Source organism: Pseudorca crassidens, chromosome 14 (genome assembly GCF_039906515.1).
Source record: "Pseudorca crassidens isolate mPseCra1 chromosome 14, mPseCra1.hap1, whole genome shotgun sequence".
Classification (NCBI taxonomy): domain Eukaryota; kingdom Metazoa; phylum Chordata; class Mammalia; order Artiodactyla; family Delphinidae; genus Pseudorca; species Pseudorca crassidens.
This window is the reverse complement of record NC_090309.1, coordinates 56,310,385-56,335,406: the sequence shown is the minus strand read 5'-3', so window position 1 is coordinate 56,335,406 and position 25,022 is coordinate 56,310,385. Positions and strand designations below refer to the sequence as shown.

The window sequence follows — 25,022 nt, the reverse complement described above, 5'->3', positions numbered from 1 at the left end:
AAAATGCTTTATTCCTTTCTAGGCATAATAGTGGATCTTTGAATGTTGAAGATGTTCTTACCAGCTTTGACAATACAGGAAATATTTGTAAGTTATATACCCACTGTATAGAAATATTTTTAGTGTTTTAAAGTGAATTTTTAATTTTTTTCACAGTGTTTATTTTATTGATGTGTGTGTGTGTGTGTGTGTGTGTATGACAGAACATAGGTCAGGAGGAACACTGGATTCTCCAGTACTATCCCTTTTGTTTCTTGTTTTCATTTTGACCTTTTCAGTTAATCAGTCCAACAGAGGGGCTGTCTCTCCCTTCTTTGCTGTGTTTGGGTGTGTGTGTTTCTACTTCTTGCTTCTTCTCTCTTTCACTAAAGAGTGAACCCAGAACATTTTTCTTTGCTGCTAATATACTTTAATACCAGAATGATTTTATTTTATGCATTATTATAATATTATAGGATATATTGATTTCTTATCTAAGTCTCTGATTAAGTCAGAATAGATTTCTCCACTGAGAAAATCATTTAATTATAATGTCACGTAATGAAAGAAATCAAACAAGAAATATCCTTATATCACTGTGTTAAACAGCATACCATGATAGAAGCGGTGTACTCCTTTATGTGTTGCATAGGCTATTTTTCTTAAGATAGTGGATAATCAATGAAATATTACCATTTTAAATGTAAAAATTATACTCAAATACTTCTCAGGAAATTTCACAACTGTAACTACTTATTGTCTGAACTAAAATAACATATTCTGCTAACAGTACTACGTTATCAAATGCTTTCTAATTTTCGATCTGCATAGAATAATGTCCAGCAATACTCAGGCAATGATTTTGTTCTTATGCCCACACGATGGCAAGCTTTTGATTGTGGAGGAAAAAAATTTATGTATTTTGTCACTAAGGAATCTAACTATCCTAAAATTATCCTAAAATATTTAAAATAATGTAGGTTTCTTTTTCACGGATAGTGTTAAGTATACCTTTTAGTTTCTCTGTGTTGGCACTTGCTGAATTCTTTCCCAGTATTTTTCTTGGGGGTTGGGGCAAGGTCTGGGTAAGGGATACTAATGGTGGTTGAGGACACATTCTCCTTTAGTTCTGTGGTAATGTAAAATATCATTAAGTCAGGCTTATGCATACCCAATTTAGGAACATAATTCTAGAACCTTAAATGTGGATTTTTGATTTGGTAATGTAAAAATCAAGTACTGTTCCCAATGGCTCGGTATGAAGTAGGGCCACTAGCTGGCAGCATTATGTAAAATAAAAATATTTTCCTAAAGGTCTAAGCTATTATTTTGTGTATGAATAATGTGTTACACCCCCCCCCCCACCGTAAGTTGTTGTTGCATTGACAAATGCAGAAATTGTATGTTAAAAGCTTTTTTTCCCCCACTGCTGCCCATTGTTTGGTAGAAAGGTTTGAGCCTTTGGATTGAGACACACCTACATTTGAATCTTGGTTCTGAAATTAATCTTGAGCAATTTATATTATCTCTTTGAACCTCAGTTTTTTTTCATCTCTTAGAACTGGACATAATGTATGGAAAGTGTATAACATATTGTATTCCTCATACTTGATACTCGGTAAATGAAACTCTTTATTATTACCAGTGGTGAGTACCTCTAAAGCTTTGCAGTTTTTTTTCTAATAATGAAGAAAGTATTTTTAAAAATTATTCTGGGGCTTCCCTGGTGGCGCAGTGGTTGAGAGTCTGCCTGCCGATGCAGGGGACACGGGTTTGTGCCCCGGTCCGGGAAGATCCCACATGCCGCAGAACGGCTGGGCCCGTGAGCCATGGCCGCTGAGCCTGCGCGTCCGGAGCCTGTGCTCCGCAACCGGAGAGGCCACAACAGTGAGAGGCCCGCGTACCGCAAAAAAAAAATAAAATAAAATAAAATAAAATTCTGATGTTTTAAAATAAACTGTTTTGATTGAACTAACAAGGTGGGAAAATAGATCAAATTAGAAAAATAGTAATTTATTAAAATGTCTTGTCATAAATGTGGTCTTTTTTTAAAAAATAAATCTATTTATTTTTGGCTGCCCTGGGTCATTGTTGCTGCGCAGCCTTTCTCTAGTTGTGGTGAGCAGGGGCTGCTCTTCATTGTGGCGTGCGGGCTTCTCATTGTGGTGGCTTCTCTTGTTGTGGAGCACGGGCTCTAGGCGTGTGGGCTTCAGTAGTTGTGGCACGCGGGCTCTAGAGCGCAGGCCCAGTAGTTCTTGTGCCCGGGCTTAGTTGCTGCGGAGCATGTGGGATCTTCCCGGACCAGGGAATCGAACCTGTGTCCCCTGTACTGGCAGGCGGATTCTTTTTTTTTTATTCTTTTTTGCGGTACGCGGGCCTCTCACTGCTGTGGCCTCTCCCGTTGCGGAAAACAGGCTCCGGATGCACAGGCTCAGCGGCCATGGCTCACGGGCCTAGCCGCTCCACGGCATGTGGGATCTTCCCGGACCGGGGCACGAACCCGTGTCCCCTGCATCGGCAGGCGGACTCTCAATCACTGTGCCACCAGGGAAGTCCGGCTGGCGGATTCTTAACCACTGCACCACCAGGGAAGTCCATAAATGTGGTCTTAAAAACCTGAATGTATTGCCAAGTAAGAAGTGATAAAAATAAGACTTCTTAAAACATTTTGTTTAGTGTAACTTTTATATTATACTCTTTAAAAATGTATAATGATACTTCAACTTAATGTAAAATTGATAAATTCCTGTTACAATAAAGTAAATCTTGATTATAACGTTTATATAATCTTTGCCAAGGCTTAAAGTGATCAAGGATTGAAAAAGTGATTTCTCATTTGATGTCTCAAATGTTTGATTTTACCCTAATGGTGACATTAGATTGAGTTTGTGACTGGAAAACCCAGCAGAGGGCGCTAAAATCACAATTCTGTCTCAACAGATCAATATAACTGGAATAAATACCTTGAATAGTAACCCTAAGCTTTCATCATGTAAACATAGAAATATGTATGTGTAAACATATGTATTTGATTTATTTCTTATGTATTTAATATATTCAACAATTCATTAATACAAAAGAATAGATTTTCCTGACTGATATTTTTCTTCATTTTTTTTCATTTTTCTTTAAACAGGACAATTTATTTTTATTTATTTTAATTAATTAATTAATTAGTTATTGGCTGTGTTGGGTCTTCGTTGCTGCACGCGGGCTTTCTCTAGTTGCAGCGAGAGGGGGCTACTCTTCGTTGCGGCGCGCGGACTTCTCATTGCAATGGCTTCTCTCGTTGCAGAGCATGGGCTCTAGGCACGTGGGCTTCAGTAGTTGTGGCACACGGGCTCAGTAGTTGTGGCTCGTGGGCTTTAGAGCGCAGGCTCAGTAGTTGTGGCGCACATGCTTAGTTGTTCCGCGGCACGTGGGATCTTCCAGGACCAGGGATTGAACCCTTGTCCCCTGCATTGCTAGGTGGATTCTTAACCACTGTGCCACCAGGGAAGTCCCAGGAATTATTCATTTACTTCAGGAGTTAGTTTACAGGTTTACATAACTTCCTGATAATAGAAAAAATAACTTAATTAAAATACTTTATAGTTACAACCCCCCATACATGTTTATACAAAATACACATATGTGAATATATACAAAATATATTCATGTTTAGTGGAACTATTAATCTCAATTTTAAGTTAACTTCAAAAACAAGTAATGCTTTTATTCATTGTAAATTTTCAAAGATGAGACAATCAGTCTTAGTCCGAGTTTGTTTATGCTCTCACCAGAAAGATATGGAAAAAATCTTTAACTTTGGAAAATTAATGAAACCTCTAGATAATTTATTTCCTGATATGTTAGAAAAGAAAATATTCTTTATGTTTACCTCTGTTATTTTTACATGTGTGGCTTGCAAAATGTTTTATGTTTTTGAGATATCCTTTCAGTATTTGAATTCCTTTGAATGTTGTAGGAAGAAATTAAAATGAATCTCCACACAGTCATTTCTCCATAATGATTCATTGCTCTATAGGATATGACCCCAATCTTATTTTTACATGTTTATATTTGCTGCTGTGGAAAACAAATTATTTTGAAAGTCAAGCTTCTTTTTTGCTTACCTCTAACTAGGGTTAGGTATGCATATTCCATCTTTGGGTTCTAATACTTGAGAACGTACTTCCTTTTTAATTATCAAAGCTACTCTGTGGAGAGGTTGTGTCTGCTATTGATTCATCATGCCTGGAAAGAGATGCAATCAAGCAACCTAGGGAAAAGTATAGGATGCATCCTTCACTTCAGACGAGGTGCTGGCTGCTTCTGTGTTTCACGTAACATGCCAGCTTGGGTCACAAGAGAGTACTCTGCAAGCACGCAGCAGATCTCTTGCTTCTGTTTTCTCTGTGGGCAGAGTCTCCTTTCCAGCCAGTCCCTGACCTCCAAAGAAACCCCATCATGCTGTATCTCTTCTGAAACCATTTTCTCTTTCTCCAAGTCACCTCTTTCCTCTACTGAAATGAATTTTTGAAAAATGTGATTCTCTTCAGCACTTAGTTGATCCAAATTTACTGTCATAGTATATAATACAACTATTTGCTACGTGTGAAATCTCATCAGTGCTTGGGATATAATTGCTTCACTTGGACTTTTTAGCACGTCGTCCTTGACAGCATGAACATATGATTAATACTTCTCATACAATTTATTGTATACAATATATACAATATAATGTGTATAAGCCATTAAAGGCTTAGGAAGCCAATAGTTATTATATTTCATTGCAGTAACCTAGTGTGATTCAGGAGTCCTGGCTAACAAAACACTGCCACTAAAATTTGGGAAATGTATTGGTAATACACCTTCTGCCATTCTTTGAAATTTTTTTTTTTTTCTCCTAGCTGGGCTACATGACAGGACCCTGTGTTGGTTGGTGTCTCATGGTCCTAGAGAAATTTGTAGACCCTCTCCCTTATATACTCTTACATGTGACAATGGTGATTGTTTTCTCCCCAATGAATCCTGGGGCTGACCTGGACTTTTAACTCACACTGCTACAGTCTCCTGCTTGTGGATCCTTCCTAAGGGTCTCATAGAGTGGGACCTGTTTTGTGATGTATCCAAAACTGATCTCTTTTGGGTTAGTAATTCCTTAAGGGAATGTTCTTGTTGAAATACAAAATATTTTCATTTTCTACCTATATTTGGGAGACCGAAGGTGACTATCTCTTAGGAAATATAGTCCAGAGTTTTAGTTTTTCTGTTTCATTGTTACTGTGTTAATGTAGTTACGATCTATAATATTGGTGGAATTATTTAAGCTTCAGGAGTGTCAGACTGGATTTAAAGTTTTTCCTCATTCAAATAAAGGCATATTGTGTTTATGTGTTATAGGCGTATAATGCATTTACGAGATGTGTGTGTATATATACACACATACTTGGTAAGATAGTTTGATTAAAAAATGAGAAATTTGGGCTTTTATGGGTAATTGCTCTATTTTTAAATTAGTGGGGTCATGGAAGGTTCATGGAATATGAAGTTCAGGTTTTAGCTCTTCCAGTTACTTGCTGTGTGATCATAGGCAAGTCTTTGAACAAATTTTAACTCCTTATAATTGAATAAGAAACAGTAACTAGGGGCTTGCCTGGTGGCACAGCGGTTAAGAATCCGCCTGCCAGTGCAGGGGACACGGGTTTGAGCCCTGGTCCGGGAAGATCCCACATGCCGCGGAGCAACTAAGCCCATGCGCCACAACTACTGAGCCTGCACTCTAGAGTCTGCGAGCCACGACTACTGAGCCTGCATGCCACAACTACTGAAGCCCGCGTACCTAGAACCCGAACTCCACAACAAGAGAAGCCACCACAATGAGAAGCCTGCGCACCGCAACCAAGAGCAGCCCCAACTCGCCACAGTTAGAGAAAGCCCACGCACAGCAATGAAGACCTAATGCAGCCAAAAAAAAAAAAAAGTAACAGTAACTACCTTGTAGTGTAGTAAACATCATATTAGGTAGCGTGAAAATAGTATGTAAACTGTAGATAATATTTGTATTAGTTTTTATTGTTAGTATTGATATCATGTCTCATTTGTTCTTAGACCTTCTCAATATCTTTGATATTGGAAAATAGCACAAGACAGGAAATATTTTTGGTGTGTGCCATCCTGTTTTAATATTTTGTACATGAAAACATAGTGCAAAGCTACATTATTAAAAGTATAGTATTACTGCAGAAATACATATATAAATCAGTGTTTTAGAAAAGAAGGTTCAGAAAGACAAAAATATATGTGATTTGTCACATGATGAAGATGGAATTTCAGTAAGAGTGGAAAGGATAGATTTTTCAATAAATAGTATTGGTTAGGAATTTAGAAAAAGATAACAAACCAAATCTCTCCTTTATACTATATAAATACCAAAATAAATTTAAGATAGATTAAATATTTAATTAAAAAATTCTAACACTCACAGATTTTTCAGATGAATAATTTTAAGATGTTGAAATAAGGAAGGCCCTTCTACGTGTGACGCAAATCCCTTGAATTTAAAGATGAATAGATTGACTAAATAAAGATTTAAAGTCACTTTATTCAAAAAGTATCAAAAAAGTTGAAAGACAAATGACAAACTGGTAATTATTATTTATGAAATATATGCAGAGATGTATTCTCTTTATTGTGTGAAGAGCTCCCACGAAGAAATAGCAAAAACAGGCTGTAGATCTATAAGAAAAAGACAAAGCATAGTTGAAAATTAGAAAAAGGTATTTCACAAAAGTAATACCAATACTCTATAAACATATCAAATGATTATTTTACTAGTAAAGAAGTAACGAAGTGCAATTAAACCAGTGAGATAGAATTTTTGTTATCAAATTGGTAAAGGTGAGAGAAGATAAGCCATGTTCAGCGAATTGTAGGGAAATGGGCCTTCGCATCCACTGTTGGTGGGAGGGTAAATTGATTCTACTTTTCCAGAGGCAATCTGGCAATATCTTTCACAATGTTAAGTACCCATTTCATTTGACTAATAATTCTTTTTCTAAGAAGTAGTGAAACCAATATGCAAAGGTGGAATGTAAAGGAATTCATTATAGCACAGTGAATAACTGGAAAAAAACATAAATCTTTAATTTTAGGTGACTGGCTAATTATGGATAATTCATGAGATGGAATATTTTGTAGCTGTTCAAGATCTCTAAGACATATTAGGTTAAAATATTACTGCAGGGAATATGATTCGATTTCTGTAATATATATACACTCATTAAGTAGGTATGTGTATGCATAGTACTATGTCTATATATTCATAGTGTTTGTTAGGGTATTGGAGTTATGCATGATTATCACTTTCTTCTTTATGCTTTTTAGTATTTGTTTCCTTATGGCTTGTATTAGGTAATGTTGTTTTTATTTTGAAAAAAGTAGATATTCTTTAATTTACAAATTGAGTATTAATTTTTTTTTTACTGAAAGCTGTGATAAAACTCAAATTGCATAGGACAGTACTGTGGAAAAAAGGAGCAATTCATTTTACTACTGATAAAAAATGTAAAGTATTTTATTTTTTTTTAAAGAAGATGTTGGGGGTAGGAGTTTATTAATTAATTAATTTATTTTTGCTGTATTGGGTCTTCGTTTCTGTGCGAGGGCTTTCTCTAGTTGTGCCAAGCGGGGGCCACTCTTCATCGCGGTACGCGGGCCTCTCACTATCGCGGCCTCTCTTGTTGCGGAGCACAGGCTCCAGACGCACAGGCTCAGTAGTTGTGGCTCACGGGCCTAGTTGCTCTGCAGCATGTGGGATCCTCCCGGACCAGGGCTCGAACCTGTGTCCCCTGCTTTAGCAGGCAGATTCTCAACCACTGCGCCACCAGGGAAGCCCTGAAGTATTTTATTAAACAGCACTTTTGTCCAAGGAGCTCCCAGCATTGTTGGATGTTAATGTGCTAATCTCCCAATACACTTAAAAGAAGTCAAAGATCAAATCATTCTAGCCCCATATTAGGTCATGGGAGTATAAGGAGGTTAAAAACTCAATGGAAGAATTTTGAGCTTGAACAGAGATAATTTGTAAGTGCTCTGTTGAAAAATAAATTTTAAGGTTCAGTGCATTATATGGTTAGCATGGTATGCTAACCATATAATATGGTAATTGTCTGTAGCCTTGAGACTATAGGAGGCCCCAGTGAGAGTGGGGAGCTGATGTCAGTATGCAGCACTGGCTCTGGATTTGGCTCTTAGGCCCTCTTGAGAATCACAATGTGTGTGTAGTCTTTATTAGAAAGACTTCTAGAGGATAGGTTAGAAATGATTTCTAGAGGGTAGGTTAGGTCTCTAGATGGTAGTTTTCCCAGATATGTATCTCCAACTGTCTGACTTCCTAGTTGCAAGTTGTCAGGCAGTTTTCTCTTTTGACACAATATTGGGTAAGCATGCCCCTAAGCCATAAACAGAGTCACATGCATTTGCTTTTACTATTTACCACAGAAGGAACATTTAGAAGATGTCTCTTTTTAATTCACTTTAAAAATTTTTATTTGAAATAAAAAAAATATGGAGTTGTAGTGATTCTCTTTGATAAAAGAAGGTGCTGCTATCATGAGGAAAGACTGAAGTAAACCCTATAATCCTTTCTAGATTCATAACATGTATTAATGCTTAACCAAGGTATTAATACTGGAAGGTAGTTCATGTCTTTGTCATAAACCTGCTAGTTTTTCCATCCTTTATATATTTGAAGGGATGTTCCTAATTTAAGTGCCTCCAAGTTTTAGCAGAAGATATGCCAAGCAAGCCTGCGTCCCCCCCAGCAAATACTAAGTAGTACTTCTTTATCTTCTTTTAAATAGCTACCATTTCTTTTGCATCCCTTACAATATTAGGAACTTTGTGAATACTATTACCATTTAATCTTCTTAACAATTTTGCAAGTGGTGAGGAAACTGATACTCAGATAAAGATAACTTGCTTAAAAATTAATATTTAGTAAGTGACCACAGAAGAGTGTTTGCCTATTCTATTTCTTAAAGGTAGCATATCTCCAAAATGGCAAGAAATGAATTTTAAAAGTTCATGGGAGAAATGAAACTAAAAGTGGTAACTTGGAGTGCTAGAAAATAACTTTGGCAAATGGAAAAGAATTCTATCCAGTGGATTGTGTCTCAGAAGGGACTAATTAAAGGTCACTGGAAAATGGGCTCTCTAGGGTTTCTGAAAGGTAGTTGACAATCTAATGGCGTGGGGATTTCAGGAGTGAGGATGGGGCGAAAGAATGCATTTTCTTTTAATAGTCTAAAACCAAATGTGGGTTTTATTTTATTTCAGATTTTCTTTTCTTTTTTGAGAAGTGCTGCTTTTTGCAGAATAATAGAATAGTAATACTGATTTGTGTTTTTACATAGCCCGTTCTCTAAGGTATTCAATGTGTTTCTCAAGCTTATGGTTATAGTGATATTTACAAATTGCTTATGTAAACACAAGTCACACAAAAGGCTCAACTAAATGAATATTTCTGTCTTTAGGAAAGTAGTGTGGATTTGGACAGCCTTTCCACGGAGAATAGTGGATATTTGGACATTTGTATGGCCTGTATGTGTTGCCCGACGCATGAATGCTTGATGTGAACAAAATATTTGATGACTGAATGAATTTAGTATTTGTGTATATGTATCTCATCTTTTTTATGTTCTCCTCTCTCACCCTTCCCCCTCCACTCCCAGCCTTGAATCTAAGTGTTTGTGTTATATCCTGGGAAGGTGGGGACAGTTCATGGAAGGAATGAGGAAAAGTTTCCTATCATTCTGTCTGTGTATATGAGTTGGAAAATGTGGATGTATTATGTGTATTGGAGATGCCCCACATGCTCACAATCTGCTTGTTCTGGATCAGGTAGAATTTTTGCTCCTGGTGGCAAATTCATGGTTTGTTTGAAGCCTTTGCCTATCCAGGTGGTTGTAGGCCAGACTTTTGTGTCTTTGCCATTTCTCAGGACTCCATTAGTTTCTGACTAAAAGATGTGGTGGAACCTAGACTTAAAACTTAAGTATCATTTTTAATTGTATGATAGTCAAAGAATGACAAATAATATTTTGATGAATCCTGGACGTTGGTTTTATTTTAATATTTGACAACTTAATTGGAATTTAGTGGGGATTCGTTGGACTGATGTTATGAACAATTGAGAAGTGGCATGTATTTATGTAAACCATGACTTCTCTGCTTGTACTTGTCCCCTGCATACCTTTAAAGGCGAAATTAGAATAATTAGAAGAGGGAGATTGATTCATATTGCCTCCTTTGATCTTTCTCTCTTAGGTCCTACAGATTTGTAGTTTGTATTCTACAATTTAGCACTGACTTTTGTATCATATTGTATTAACTATTTGTTAATCTTTTTCTCCCCCAAATAAAATATAACCCCCCAGATTGCAGGCACAATAGCCTCTCTGGTTCAGTCTCAAGGGGTGTTAGTCTAAAGTCCATGCAACAAAAGTATTTTTAAATAACTTGGGTATTTTACCTCTCTTGATTAAATGACTTGAAAGCAACACAGTCTTTAGCAATTTTTCTTTTCTTTTTTTCTTTCTCCCATCCTCTATTGTTCCATATTGATGCTGATTCTGCACTTTTACATACAAAACAAAGAAAAAACTTCAGAAAACAATTCTCTTGTATCCATCATAAGATAATTCTTGTCTTCCCTTTTCCCCACTTTCCTTCTGATTCTCCATCATAGTACTGAGGAACTAGTCTGTCAAGGTAGGATCCTCCTTGGAGGCTGTGAACCTGGGGTAGTCAGGGGCAAGAGACTGAAGCAGATCAGTTTCTTTTAGTTAGGGTGACTATACAGTCAAGTTTGTCTGGCATGATCCCAGTTTATACCTATCATTCTTAGCACAATTATTAACAGTGCCTCCTTTCACTCCCCAAATGTCCTGGTTTGGATGATAAATAATATTCCAATTTTTAGAAGCCCAAGAAAGAGAAATATATTGGAAGCTTACATCAATTATTTATATCTAGTCACACCTCTTAATTCTGCCATAGTACTTTGCACAAGGTCTGGCTCAAGTGGTGTTCAATATGTATTGATTCATTTGAATCCTTAGTCACACTCAAATGAATCATTCATTCACCATAAGTGTATTTGTATTCAGTATACATAACAGAGAGGTAAATCTAGGCCTCAATTTTTGAGGACGTATACTACAAGCCTCATAAACTAAAACTGAAATTAGAACACATAACAAGTTTTGATTAAGCTAATGTAATAATTGAAAAAAAATTGAATTACTGCCAAGATTCGAAAATAGGAAGATTCACATAACAACCTAGATTTCCACTTTCTCTTTGAGAAAAATAATGATCTAGTGGTCTGAGCCTGATCTTACGTGGTAATCATTATCTGGAGCTGAGCAGATTCTCCACTTTGCGCCCTCACGACCCACCCACGGATATTTAAATTTGCAACTTCTGATACATACTGTGTATTTGGAGGCACTTATGGCAGGTTTATCTTTGTACATTTTCAAATCATTTAGTTATATATTTAAGAAGAGTCAATTCTGATTAGTCATTTTATTAAAGCTAATTAAATAAAATACTTGTAAATTCTTTTGGAGATCAGCCTTTTTTAATTCAACAGATTAGTCATTCATTTTGGGGAAATTTTTTTCCAATACTAAGAATGTCAGTAACTATTAACTAACATTTATATTGTTACATTTAATAGAAAATATTTAAAGATATTATTTTAAATATTTTTCAATAGCCAGTATCTTTAAGAAAACATATTTTTGAAACTTAATCACTTCAGTTTAAAATTATAAAATATCTTGAAAAATGAAATTGAAAACTAGTATAGAGCTATAGGAGAAATTTTAAATATTTGTGGGTATATATATGTGTATGTGCATGTATATGTATATGTGTGTATATAAAAATATATAGTTAACTTTATCTTTGCCTCTTTATAGATTGGAAAAGAAAGAGCAGTCTCAACAAGTGTTTATTAAGTGCCTATTATGTGCTGTCCTGCATTTTCAATTCTCAAATGATTTTTCAACCTTGACCTACTACAAAGAAATAAAACATTCTTTCTACACATGTTGAAGAAACTACTGTATTAAAATCTAGATAAATATCTCACTGTCTGATGGATCTAGGTACATGGATGGTCTCTGTGAACTATGTCTTAAGTCTCATCAGCAAACATCTTTTAAAAATAATTTAAAATAGCTACATTGTTTCATTAATGAAGAATTCACCCTGATAAGTTTTAGAATATTGGCAAGAAAACGGCTTGATTTTAACTACATTAAATATGAATTTAATGGCATGGACATATTATCTCAGGACATGATTTCATTTGTATATTTTTAAGGCTTAAAATATTTTCAGTTAAAATTCTCTATCTTATAGACCATCAATTTGAAGTCTTTTCTGATGCCTTCTGACCTGTTCCAGTTCGATCTTTATGCCTGCTGCAAACCTTTCATCTTAAAATCTCCCTTCACTGTCATCCTGGGGATTCTTATCATTTCTCTTTTTTGTTGGATTTCCCGAATACCGTGGCTTTCTCTTTGTTTACTCCATCATTTTGGGTGATGATAAACTCCTGTAGGTCCCTGAGACAGTAAGGGGAAATAATTTTTGAGTTCTTGTGATACTTTGGCAGGAAATAAAATAATAGAATTTGAAATAGTTTCTTCTTCAAAATTTTACAGCAGTGTTTTGCAGCTTCTAGTGTTTCATTTGAGAATTCCAGGGCTATTCTAAATCGTTATCTTTTTTTTTTGGCGGTACGCGGGCCTCTCACTGTTGTGGCCTCTCCTGTTGCGGAGCACAGGCTCCGGACGCGCAGGCTCAGCAGCCATGGCTCACGGGCCCAGCCGCTCTGCGGCATGTGGGATCTTCCCAGACCGGGTCACGAAGCCGTGTCCCCTGCATCGGCAGGTGGACTCTCAACCACTGCGCCACCAGGGAAGCCCCTAATTCTTTATCTTTTTTACGAAACTTAGTTCTCTCTGGAATTTGACAGAATCTTTTCTTATTTTCACTATTCTAAATTTTACAATATGGTATCTTGGTGTGGCTTAATTTTCAAACATTGTTTTGGACATTTGGTGGGCACTCAGTGTAGAAAGTGACGTTTTTCAATTCTGGGAAGTTTTCTTGAATTATTTCTTTAATGGTTGCCTCCCTTCTGTTTTCCTTGTTGTCTCTGGAACTTCCATTTTTCAAATGTTGGACATCCTGGACAGGTTCTCTCTCTTTTCATCTTCTGTTTTGCATATTTTTGACTTTTTCTGTACTCTCAGGGATATTTCTTTTGTAATAGAGGCCTTCATCAAATACCTGGTGATCTTTAAGAGCTGTGTACTATAAAACTGATTGGACGCTATGAGGATATCCTAGCTTGTTGATTGTGGATTTTGCTGTGGGATGATCTGACTGGGCTGCTCCTTGGGGAACCTTGGATGTCCATATGTTTGGGTGTTTCTCTTGAGCTGGTCCGTTTCCCAGAGAAAACTCTTTGAGTCTGCTGCCTTGGGAGTGTGTATATCTTAGCTGCTAGCATTTTGGGTTGGGTAGGAAGAAGAGTCTCAACATTCATTTGCTCACTTTCTCTTTAAAAAAATATTTTACTTTATCTTTCACTGCCCTCCCTCATCTGTGCTAATGCCCTATAGTCCAGAGCCCCTAGGATTTTGCTCTTTGGAGACTAGATGGGAGGACAGAGTGGAGGAGGGTTAGTTGCTCAGCTGTTTGGAGAAGGAGATAAGATTTCAAGATCTAACTGCTTTCTAAATATACTTTCAACAAATCCTTCTGTATTTAGCCCATTCTCACCTCCATTCACAGAGATGTAAATGACTTCCCCCACTGCCAATTTAGGATTCAGTTTTTTGCTGTCATCTTCTTGTGCCTTTATGAACCCTCGTTTTATTTTCACGTCTACTTACTTTTATTTTAGAAAGGGAGTGGAAGCTAGTATGTATATTCACTCTAACATCTTTAATTACCATTTTAACACACACATATGTGTGTATGTATATATACATACAATATGTATACACACACACATACATCAATCTCACATAAATTCTAACAGCTTAAAAATAACTTAATAGGGGCTTCCCTGGTGGCGCAGTGGTTGAGAGTCCGCCTGCCGATGCAGGGGACACGGGTTCGTGCCCCGGTCTGGGAAGATCCCACATGCCGCGGAGCGGCTGGGCCTGTGAGCCATGGCCGCTGAGCCTGCGCATCCAGAGCCTGTGCTCCGCAACGGGAGAGGCCACAACAGTGAGAGGCCCGTGTATCGCAAAAAAAAAAAAAAAAAAAAAAAACTTAATAAAATTTTTAAAACTTCATTTAAGTAGACCATATATGGTTCTTGTCAGATGTACACTAGAAAAATATTTCCAGTTTAAATATATGGAGATGAATCACCAAGGCTTTGCACATGTTTTAGGAATTATTTTCTTCCTCATTTCTGAATCTCTCTTTAGCCTTCAAGATTCAACTCAAATGTCACCTCCTCTATAAATTCTTTTCTGACTCTCCTAAGCTACACTTCACTGGTCCTTCTTATGTTTACCTGTAGACTTAAAAAAAAGAAAAGTCATTAAAACATCACATTGTATTATAATTGTGTCTAAATTACTCACTGGACTGTAAGCTCCTAGAGACAGGAATAATGTTTGTATCTACAGTGCCTGGCATAAAGTGAATAGTCAATAAGTGCTTTGTGGATTAGTGAACTTAATATTTTAAAAAAGGGACACACATTTTTTAAAAATTTTTAAAATTTATTTATCTTTGGCTGTGTTGGGTCATTGTTGCTGCACACAGGCTTTCTCTAGTTGTGAGCGGGGGCTACTCTTCGTTGCGGTGCGCAGGCTTCTCTTGTTGTGGAGCACGGGCTCTAGGCTCGTGGGCTTCAGTAGTTGTGGCACGTGGGCTCAGTAGTTGTGGCTCGCAGGCTCTAGAGCGCAGGCCCAGTAGTTGTGGCGCATGGGCTTAGTTGCTCCATGGCACATGGGATCTTTCTGGAACGGGGATTGAACCTGTGTCCCCTGCTTTGGCAGGCAGATTCTTAATCACTGCACCACCAGGGAAGCCCCCCCCAAAAAGGAAAACACATTTTAAATAAATTAGGATATGATTATTTTATAAATTGTTCACTGTGAAAAATAATTTACTTTAGGATTCCTTTAAATAATCCATATCCTTAGTGCTCTTAAAATTCCATTATGTGCTTTTTTTTTGAGAAATACATTTATGTCTAGTGTCCCTTTTGCATATCTGTGTGCATATACAGGCATTCTATATTGTTCTACTTTAGTAGGAATGTTACTTATATTTTAAAAGAAATAAATGTTATTCTGTTACACATTGGTGACATTTTTCCTTCTAAATAACTTTTTCTGGGAGAGCACTAAGTGGCCATTCACCTAGCCTTCTGATCAGTGCAATGTATTTTAAGCAGCTAGTTCCAAAATACATTCAAGTAGTATGTCCTATTCCTCATGAATTGCTATTTCTTTGCTTAAATTTCCCACTTGGACCACCAGCAATCTCTTAAGTACTTTTCCTACCAGCTAATGCTAGCTTTTAAAAATCTACTTAATGTTACTCCTTTCTTTCTCTTTATTGCCTCTGTCACTTAATATACCTCTATGCCTGTCTGATATTGTTCCTTTTCAAGGTCTTTTTATGCTTTTAGGATGATCTTTCTTAGTCTCTTTCTACTGTCTTAGATGCTTTGATTCTGCTGTTTCTTCATTGCAACGAGCTCAGTACAGGGAGCAAATAAAAATGGGTGACTTTTTAAAAAAGTTATGTACAATATTAAAAAGAATACAAGTGCTGGTGTTTAATATTTAGTGTTTCAGAAAGGGTTTTGATAAACTTTTATTAGAGCCGTTCATGGAGATAGATGGGATTTGTTTAAATTTCATGGATAAGGGGAAAAGGGGAATGTTAAATTTGCCAATTGTTAAAGCTGAATGATGGATAAATGGGAATTAATTATTTTCTATTCTTTTATTTTTGGGTATATTAAAACTTTCCCATACAAGGTGTAAAAAAAAAAAGTCATTTTTCATTCCTTTTCACCTAGCAATCCTACTTTTTGGTATCTGTGCTCCAGTATATAAGGACACATGTGCAGGGATGTTAATTACAGTATTATTTGGGTTGGAAAGGAAAATACCTTGGAAACAGTCTGTTGAATCTATTCCTATTTAATGGAATTGTTGGATAGATTATGGTGTATCTGTACAACGGATTATTATGCAGCAATTAAAAAGAATGAATTGAGTTATATGCTATATTCTGGAGGGATGTCCGGGATGTATTGTTAAGTAAGTTGTATAGTGTGTGTAATGCAATTTTATTTTTATAAAAAGAAACTGTGTGAATATGCCAAAGCTGAGAAATATATACACCAAATTATCGTTATTGGTTATTTCTGCAAAATGGGACCTTAGGACTGGGGTGGGGGAAAAATTAACCTTTTCTGTATTAATTTTGTATTGTTTGATTGATTTTAAGTATGTATTACTTTGAAGGGAGGAAATGTAGTAAAGATTTTTAAAATAAATGTAAAATTAGAATCTTTTCAAAATGAGTGTCAGTTCATCCATGATAATAAAAACTCTTTTTACAGTTTTAAGCAAAAGTGGAAAGTGATGTGCATATAGGAAAGCAAATGATGAATTATATCATAGTTTGCCTTCAGAAAGAAAAATAAATGAATTGTTGATACTCATGTCTATGGATTGAGTATATATTGAACTCTGACCCTATTGCCAATCTTCCAACAGAAATTGCCTGGTGACAATTAGAACACTTTGGCCACCTCTGCATTAATTCAGTAGTTCCTAAAAATCTGTGCCTAAAACTCGAGTTTTTTTGTTACGGTGATTGAACTAATCTATTTCATAAATAAAGATGTCCCATTTTCAAGAGGCCAGTTTAGCTTAGAACTAGGGTACATAGTTAGGGTTCTTTGATTGCAAGCAACAGAAACTCTGGCTAACTTAGGCAAAAAGAAATATTTTGGAAGGATACTAAGCAGGTAATAGAATTTAAGTTTCACTTGACAGTTGGGCATTTTGCTTTGTCTTAGTATGCCTCTAATATATTTCCTGCTTTTAATTAACAACATTGCACTGAAAGTTCCTAGCCAAACACCTTTTGTCATCTGGCCTTTCAAGGATTAAATTTACTTGTCTTTACAAAAAATATATATATATATTTTTAAGGGAAACGTATACCATCAGTTGTTTACATTGTGCTCTAGTAAATGGTGAGTTTGGAATTATAGTTTCATTTATTATAAGAAGTAAAGCATTCAAATACTTATGGATAGCCTCAACCTACATGTTTTATTTTAGAATTGTCACCATTGAGTTTTTTCTTTACTATTGCATCAATGTCTGTGTGTGTGTGTGTGTGTGTGTGTGTGTGTGTGTGTGTCTTTAGCATAGTGTTTTGGTTTATCTTTTTTGTTTCTTGTTTTAATGGTAAAATTTCCAGGGAGAATCATTTTAAATGCTTTTTTGTGTTAAATTATAATTTTGTACCTATGCTATATAATTTCTATCTACTTAACTGAAACACACTGATTTTACATTATGATTTTTTAAAAATCTGAACAAATTTTGAATTTTTCCAGTTAATTGTCTGTGTTTCACAACACTCTTAACACTATTTTTATTATAAATTATAAATCATTTATATTATATATTATATGTAAATTATGTGTACATATAAAAATTATTAAAGACCAGCTTTAATATTTTTCATTTAGAGAAGCATAAAATTCTTTCCTGTGTACCAGATATAGGGTATACTTTCTCTTATATAGGATACATTGCACTTAAAATAGAATCTGGCTCATTTTTCTCCTTTCCCTACTTTGGGGCCAAGCTTTCAACTGGCAGTAGGAGTAGAGGTGTAAGTGGCAAGTTCAGGGCCAAACTTTCTAACTAACCTTCCTTCCTTCCTCTTCTCTCTTCCCCTTTTTTGGAGTCAAGGTTTATGCTCAATATGGGCAGCGATGGGAGGGGTCGTGGGTGGGGGGGCGGCGGTTAGCAGGTGTGTACATTTGAGGTTGAGTTTTCTGCTTTGCAGCTGAGAATCTGGTTACATATCAAGGGGTGGAGAGATTGAGCAAATAAATAAACACATTTGAGGATATGAGAGCTAAGTTTCTCAGTATCAACAAAGGGAATTATAAATGTGGAAAGGCTGAAGGATAAAACAAACCGTGTGGTATTGAATTAGAATTGGGAGTATCAGAATGAACTTATTGCTTTGCTGGATAGATAGAGAGGTGTGTGTGTGTGTGTGTGTGTGTGTGTGTGTGTGTGTGTGTGTGTGTGTGTGTGTATTTCCTAGCTCTGTCTGGGTCTGATAGCGGTGAGCCCACCTTGCACTCAGGTCTTGGTTTCTAAATATTCTCTGCTAAAAAGAACTAGGGCTCTTTGAAGAAATGGCTGACCCCAGGGCTGAGCATTTTATGTCATAAGGTAAGGAAGTACTCAAAACGTGAATAACACATGCCCAAAGAACACAGGACCTGGTTTGAAGATAATTGAACAAGTCTGAGATAATTGAGTATCAAAATAAATGATAAAAACAGATTGTAACCCTTTGTGTAAAATAGGACTCCATGAATTTATACTAATATTCATAAATATAAAAATGAGGGAGAATAGAAAATTCTACCTATATCAGAATGTCATTTAGTAAATCTAGAACAGGCAGTATAAAAATCTAGAACCCTGGCACTAATGCCATTTTGGGCAAGATAATTCTTTGAGGGTGGGGGGAAGGAGGGAACTATTCTTACATTGCAGGATATTTAGCATCATCCTTTCCCTCTACCTACTAGATATTAGCATCCCTCCCTACCTCCAGCCTCCAGTTGTGAAAAACAAAAATGTCTCCAGACATTGCCAAATGTCCCCTAGGAGGCAAAAATCACATCCCCCTATTCTCAATTGAGAACCACTGATCTAGAAGGAATGATAGAATTACAAAATTACCTTTGGTAATTATCATAGTAATAACTGATTGAGACATGAATTATCAATGGGTGCTAAAACAAGTGAAAATTTGATAAGGAATAGGATATGTATTAATCTCAAAATATCTCTCCATAAAATACTGATTACTAATTAATTGATACATACAAGCTTATAATTAACTTCACAATAGGAAAACCCAGCAGATACCACTATAACCAGGTAGTAAAAATTAACATCATCACTAATGGGGCAAATCCTCCTAATATGAAGCACTGAGAGAGCACAGCATTGCTTCTGTGATATTCCTGCTGAAAGTGTCAAGTCATGAGGGAAATCAGACAAACCCAATGGGGACATTCTACAAAGTAACTGGACTGTACTCTTCAAAAATGTTAAGATCATGGAAGATAGGGAAAGACGGAAGATCTGTTCTAGATTGAAGGAGACAAATGAGGAGTGATAACTAAATGTTAACGTGGGGTCATGAACTGGATTCTGGACCTACAAAGGACATTATAGGGATGATCAGAGAAATTTGAATGGGGTTTGTGGATTAGATGGTAATGTATCAGTGTTTGCTTTTTGATTTTGATGATTGAATTGTGGTCGTGTAGAAGAGTGTCTTTTATTTGTCAAACACACTACACCTCCTTGAGAATTTTCAGTTTCTGTTCTCTGTGTCTTTTCTCAGTTCTTTGTGTGGGTGGCTCCATTACATGGACTCAGTTGTCACCTTCTGAGAGAGGCCATCTCTAACTACCCTATCTAAAGTACCTACCCTTTCAAAATCTGTATCCCTTTATGTTGTTTGTTTTATTTATAGCATTCACTGTTACCTGTGATTACCTTCTTATTTCTTTGTTTAATACTTGGGTCCCACTACTGAATGGAAGCTCCTGAGAGCAGAGGCCTTCTCTGTACTGCATCCTTGGTCTAAAACAGTTCTTGATACCTAGTGGAACTGCAATAACCATTTGTTGAATCAGTGACTGTACCTATGAAATCTGGCCTTCTCTGTCATCTGATTGGTCATGTAACTAATCTGGATATGTTAAGATGGGTCAGCAGGCACTTTCTAAATGTTGTAGAAGTTAGCGTCTACTGAGAAAAGTGGTTTGGATTGGGGTGTGGGAGTGGAAGGGAGAGAGAAGGGAACGATTAAGAGAGAGAAAAGAGTACAATTGTTTGGTATAACCTAAAATACTCATGGATATTGCTTGGATGTGCTTGAAGGTTTGGACTGAATACAGCTTCTCTAGGGCATATTGTCCAACCATTGAATTAAGACCCAATGAGTTGTTGGCATCTAGTTCATTCTACTTTTTGTGCCAGCCAGACTCACTTTAAGGCTGTAAGCAGTTTTTTTGTTTTTGCTTTTTAAAGAAGCAGAGGCTAAACATTGTGCAACACAGAACAGAATGGTAGAAGTAGGTAATATTGAGTAATTCTGATCTCAAGCTCCCATGTCTTACGGTCTTAAGGAATACATATATACCTTTTTCCTGTGAATTAATTCTTAAATAATCACCCAGAATTGCTTTTGACATTGCAGCAACCTTAGGCCATTGTGAATTGAGACCAAAAAAATGGCAGATAAGCTGCAAAATTATTGCCATATTAACTGACCAAGAACGTAATTTTGTTGCCTTTTAGATAGGTATATTTAAGGTAGAGCTATATGGGCAAGGTCAAGGGAATACTATCACAATTAAAAATGTAAAACCTCAAAAACTTGATCAGTTGAAAATATACTTTTTCATCTTATTAACATTTTAACGTGCCTTCTTCTGAGCCATTAGTTACATCTATGTTTAGAATTTATGAGATTGCCCAGTAAAAGAGATTTCAGACATTCAAATGAGAGGAACAGCATGGAATGTGATGCCTATATAAAAACATTGTTTTAGAAAGATAGGGATATAAAAATTGAATTTTCAGTGGTGTTTGATTAATTGTTTTGTGAAGAAACTTGAGATAGAGGCCACTTTCCTTACTGCCCCATTATTTTCTCTGCTTTTTCTACTATCTCCTCTTTTCTAGCAGTTCACTGCTAAGGATACAGTAGATGTATAATGAATCCTTTCTTAATGAATGAGTGAATGCCTGACTGTGTATTATGCAGAAAAAAAATTTCTTTAGACATATTCTCTGCTCTGAAAGTATATAAGTAATACATTGTTTATATAATGTAATACATATTATCTGCTCTGTATATATAATTAATATATTTTCTATACAATAGCATTTATGATATGCAGTGTGTGGTGGATACAAGGATGGATACAGTCAAGATTTTGACCTTAAGGGACTCTACATTCTAAAGGCCTATGGACAAGATCACACTGCATTGTAATTAATTTGCTAAAAGAGATAACTTTGAATGTTGTCAAAGCCTAGGAGAAGGTGGACATCTTTCTGAAGTGGGAGGTGGATTCAGCAAAGACTTCTGAGAATGATGTAGTGAATAACCTTCAAGGGCACTTGAAATAATAAGAGAATGACATGTCACTATATTTAAATTTAAATGCACAATTGTGTGATGCTAACTTTAAGGGTAAAGTTCCTAGGACAGCGATTAATACATTGGAAACAACAGAAAGAGGGGACAGAAACACAGGACTGAAGCTAAAATATCCGACTGTAAGACATGTTCTACCACTTCTTGGTGGAGAAGTCTTGGCCAAGTCATTTGCATTCCTGGGGTAAATCTCACGTGATTATCTTGATTAACTTTTTATGTATTTCTGGATTTGATCTGCTAATATTTTGTTAAGGAGTTTTACATCTGTGCTCATGAGGGATATTGGCCTGTGGTTTTCTTTCTGTGCAGTGTCTTTTTACTTGGTTTTAACATCAGGGTAGTGCTGGTCTCTGAGTTGGAAATTGTTTCCTAGAGTTTTTGTTGAATTAGTACTATTTTTTTCCTTAAATGTTTGGTGGAATTCACCAATGAAGTCATCTGGGCCTGGAGTTTTCTTTGTGGGAATGTTTATAACTCCAAATTCCATGTTCTAAAGTCTGTTCTAAAGTCTGATGTTAGGGTAACCACTCTAGCTATTTTTTCCCCTTGATTGCTTTTAAGATTTTCTCTTTATTACTGTTTTTTAGCAGTTTAATATAATTTTCTTTAGTGTGGTTTCCTTTAGGTTTATTCTACTTGGATTTGTTGACCTTCTTGTATCTGTAGGTTTATAGTTTTCATGAAATTTGGAAAATTTTCTGCCTTTATATCTTCAAATGTTTTTCTTCCTCCTTCCTTCAGGACTCTAATTATATCTGTGTTAGAATGCTTGCTATTGTCACTGATGCGCTTTTTCCAGTGTGTTTTCTGTGTGTGCTTCATTTTGTGTACTTTATTGCCATGCTTTCAAGGTCACTGATATTTTCTTCTGTAGATTCTAATCTGCAGTTAATCCCATTCAGAGTATTTTTCATTTCAGGTACTATATTTTTCATTTCTGGGTGTTCCATTTGTGAAATTTCTATGTCTTCTAGCTGCCTTCTCATCATGCTCCTGTTTTCCTCTACCTTCTTGAACATATGGGGCATGTTTACATGAACTGTTTTAACATCCATGCCTAATAGTTCCATCATCTCTCATTTCGGGTTCAGCTTCTATTGATTGATTTTTTTTCCTCCTGGTAATGGGTCATATTTTTCTGCTGCTTTACATGCTTGATGATTTTTTATAGGATGCCAGATACTGTGAGTTTTATGTTGTTTGCCAGATTTTGTTATGTTTCTTTAAATTGCATTGGACTTTGTTTTAGCATATAGTTAATTAGAATCAGTTGGATCCTCTTGAGGCTTGCTTTTAAGCTCTATTAGAGTAAGATTCAGAGCAGTCTTTCGTTACAGGGTAAATTAAGCCCCATTTCTAAAGTGATATTCTTCTTGAGGTTTCTAGTCAGTGTCCCATGTAGTATAGGTCTGGTTGGTGGGAAAATGTACTATTTCCAGCCCTGTGTAAGCTTTGGTAGTCATTCTGCACACTCTTTTCTGGTGTTTTTTTCCCCCTTTGAATACTTTCCTCTTATGCATATGCAGATCACTTCTTAGCCAAAGAGAGAACTGCATGAGACCGTCCTGCAGATTTCTAGAGCTTTTTCTGTGCACCTCCTTTCTGTCTGGTATTTTTTCTTCCACAAATACTAGCTGCTTTGCCCTCCTGAAAATCTAATCTCTGTCTCTTCAACTCAGAAAGATTGTTGGGCTCTGTTTGGGTCCCCTGTCCCAGTTATGGCCTAGGAACTTCTCTGGGTGGTAAGTTTTGGTGCAATTGTAAGGATTGCTTAGTTTGTTTCTTTTCTCTGAGGGATCACTGCCTGTTGTTTAATGTCTGAAAAACATTGCCTCATACTTTGTTATCTGATTTCTTAGCAGCTTAAGGAGGGAGTGTAAATTTGGTTCCTGTTATTCTACCTCAGCAGAAGTCTCTTGCCTTCATTTTATTTTTTTATTTGTTATTTTAAAAAATTTATTTATTTGTTATTTTTGGCTGTGTTGGTTTTTCGTTGCTGCATGCGGGCTTTCTCTAGTTGCCACGAGCGGGGACTACTCTTCTTGGCGGTGTGCAGGCTTCTCATTGCAGTGGCTTCTCTTGTTGAGGAGCACAAACTTTAGGCACATGGGCTTCAGTAGTTGTGGCACACAGGCTCAGTAGTTGTGGCGTGCAGGCTCAGTAGTTGTGGCGCACAGGTTTGTTGCTCCGCGGCATGTGGGATCTTCCCAGACCAGGGCTCAAACCCATATCCCCTGCATTGGCAGGTGGATTGTTAACCACTGCGCCACCAGGGAAGCCCTTGCCTTCGTTTAAAAAGACATTTCACTGAGTATAGAATTCTAGACTGCATATTTTTCTTCTTTCAGTTTAAAGGTGTTGCTCCATTGTTTTCCAGCTTGCATGGTTTTGATGAAAAGCCTGCTGTAATTTTTATCTTTGTTCTTTTGTATATAATATTCCCTTTTGCCCTGACTGCCTTCAAGATTTCCTTTTCATCTTTGGTTTTCATCATTTGATTATGATGTGCCTAGATATGTTTTTATTTATGTTTATCCTGCTAGAGGTTCCATTTCTTGGATTCTGTTGTTTGTTTCTCATTCACTTTGGAAACTTCTTGACCATTACCTGTTAATATGTATCTTCTGTTCCTTTCTCTCTCCTCTCTTCCTTGATTCCAATTACACATGTGTTAACACTGATATTATTCTATCAAAATAGAGCTCTTGAATGCTCTAGTCTGTCTGTCTCATTTTTTTTCTCTCTTTGTGTTTTAGTTTGGGTAATTTCTATTTATCTGTCTACAGTCAAGTTCACTGTCCTTTCCTCTGCTGTGTCCAGTCTGTTGATAAACTCATTGAAGGATATTTTTAAAATCTCTAATATCATGTTTTCAATTTTAGCATTTCCATTTGACTCTTTTTAAGAATAGCTTTCTTCTTGCTGCTGACATTCCTCATGTGTTTATTATTCTCTTGATTGTTTTGTCTCTTGAGAATTTTTTTCTCTTAATTTTTGTTTCTGTTGTGCTTTATAATTGAATACCAAACATTGTAAAAGGACAGCAGTGACCTGAGGTAATATTCATGCCAAGAATATTAGTGGACATGTCTCCTCTTCTGTTAGGCTGTTGGGGGGAGCGGTTCAGTCAGTCTAGTCAGTAATTGAGCTGGGTTTACGTTTTGCTGTTGCTATTGTTATCTTCAATGTACCACAAATTTTAAGTTGTTCTCGTGGGCTGCCATTTACCCTGTGCTTAGTTTGAAGCCTAGAGGCCTGGAGAGTTTTTCTCAGAATTTCTGCTCCACTCACAGCTTTCAGCAGGCTTTGCATATATGCAAAGTACTTTGATATCAAAGTGTTGCTGGCTGTCATTGTCATTACTCCTCGTAAGATTCTCTCTTTCCTTCAGTCTGTCCATCAGAGTCTTCCCAATCCTTTCAATTTAGGGCTCAACATATACCTTCTGCATTAAATATTACCTGACTAACAAACATTTGGATAGT

At 36.4% G+C, this 25,022-nt stretch overlaps 1 protein-coding gene across 2 annotated transcripts in view; it reads left to right on the top strand.

Moving 5' to 3' along the window:
- Positions 1–25,022, top strand: part of CAMKMT (calmodulin-lysine N-methyltransferase) — a 405,204-nt gene that overhangs the window by 28,470 nt on the left and 351,712 nt on the right. For both annotated transcript variants that reach the window (XM_067703106.1, XM_067703104.1), the window contains exon 3: positions 23–87. In XM_067703106.1, the coding sequence (XP_067559207.1) occupies positions 23–87 (65 nt within the window). The remainder of the gene's footprint in view (positions 1–22; positions 88–25,022) is intronic.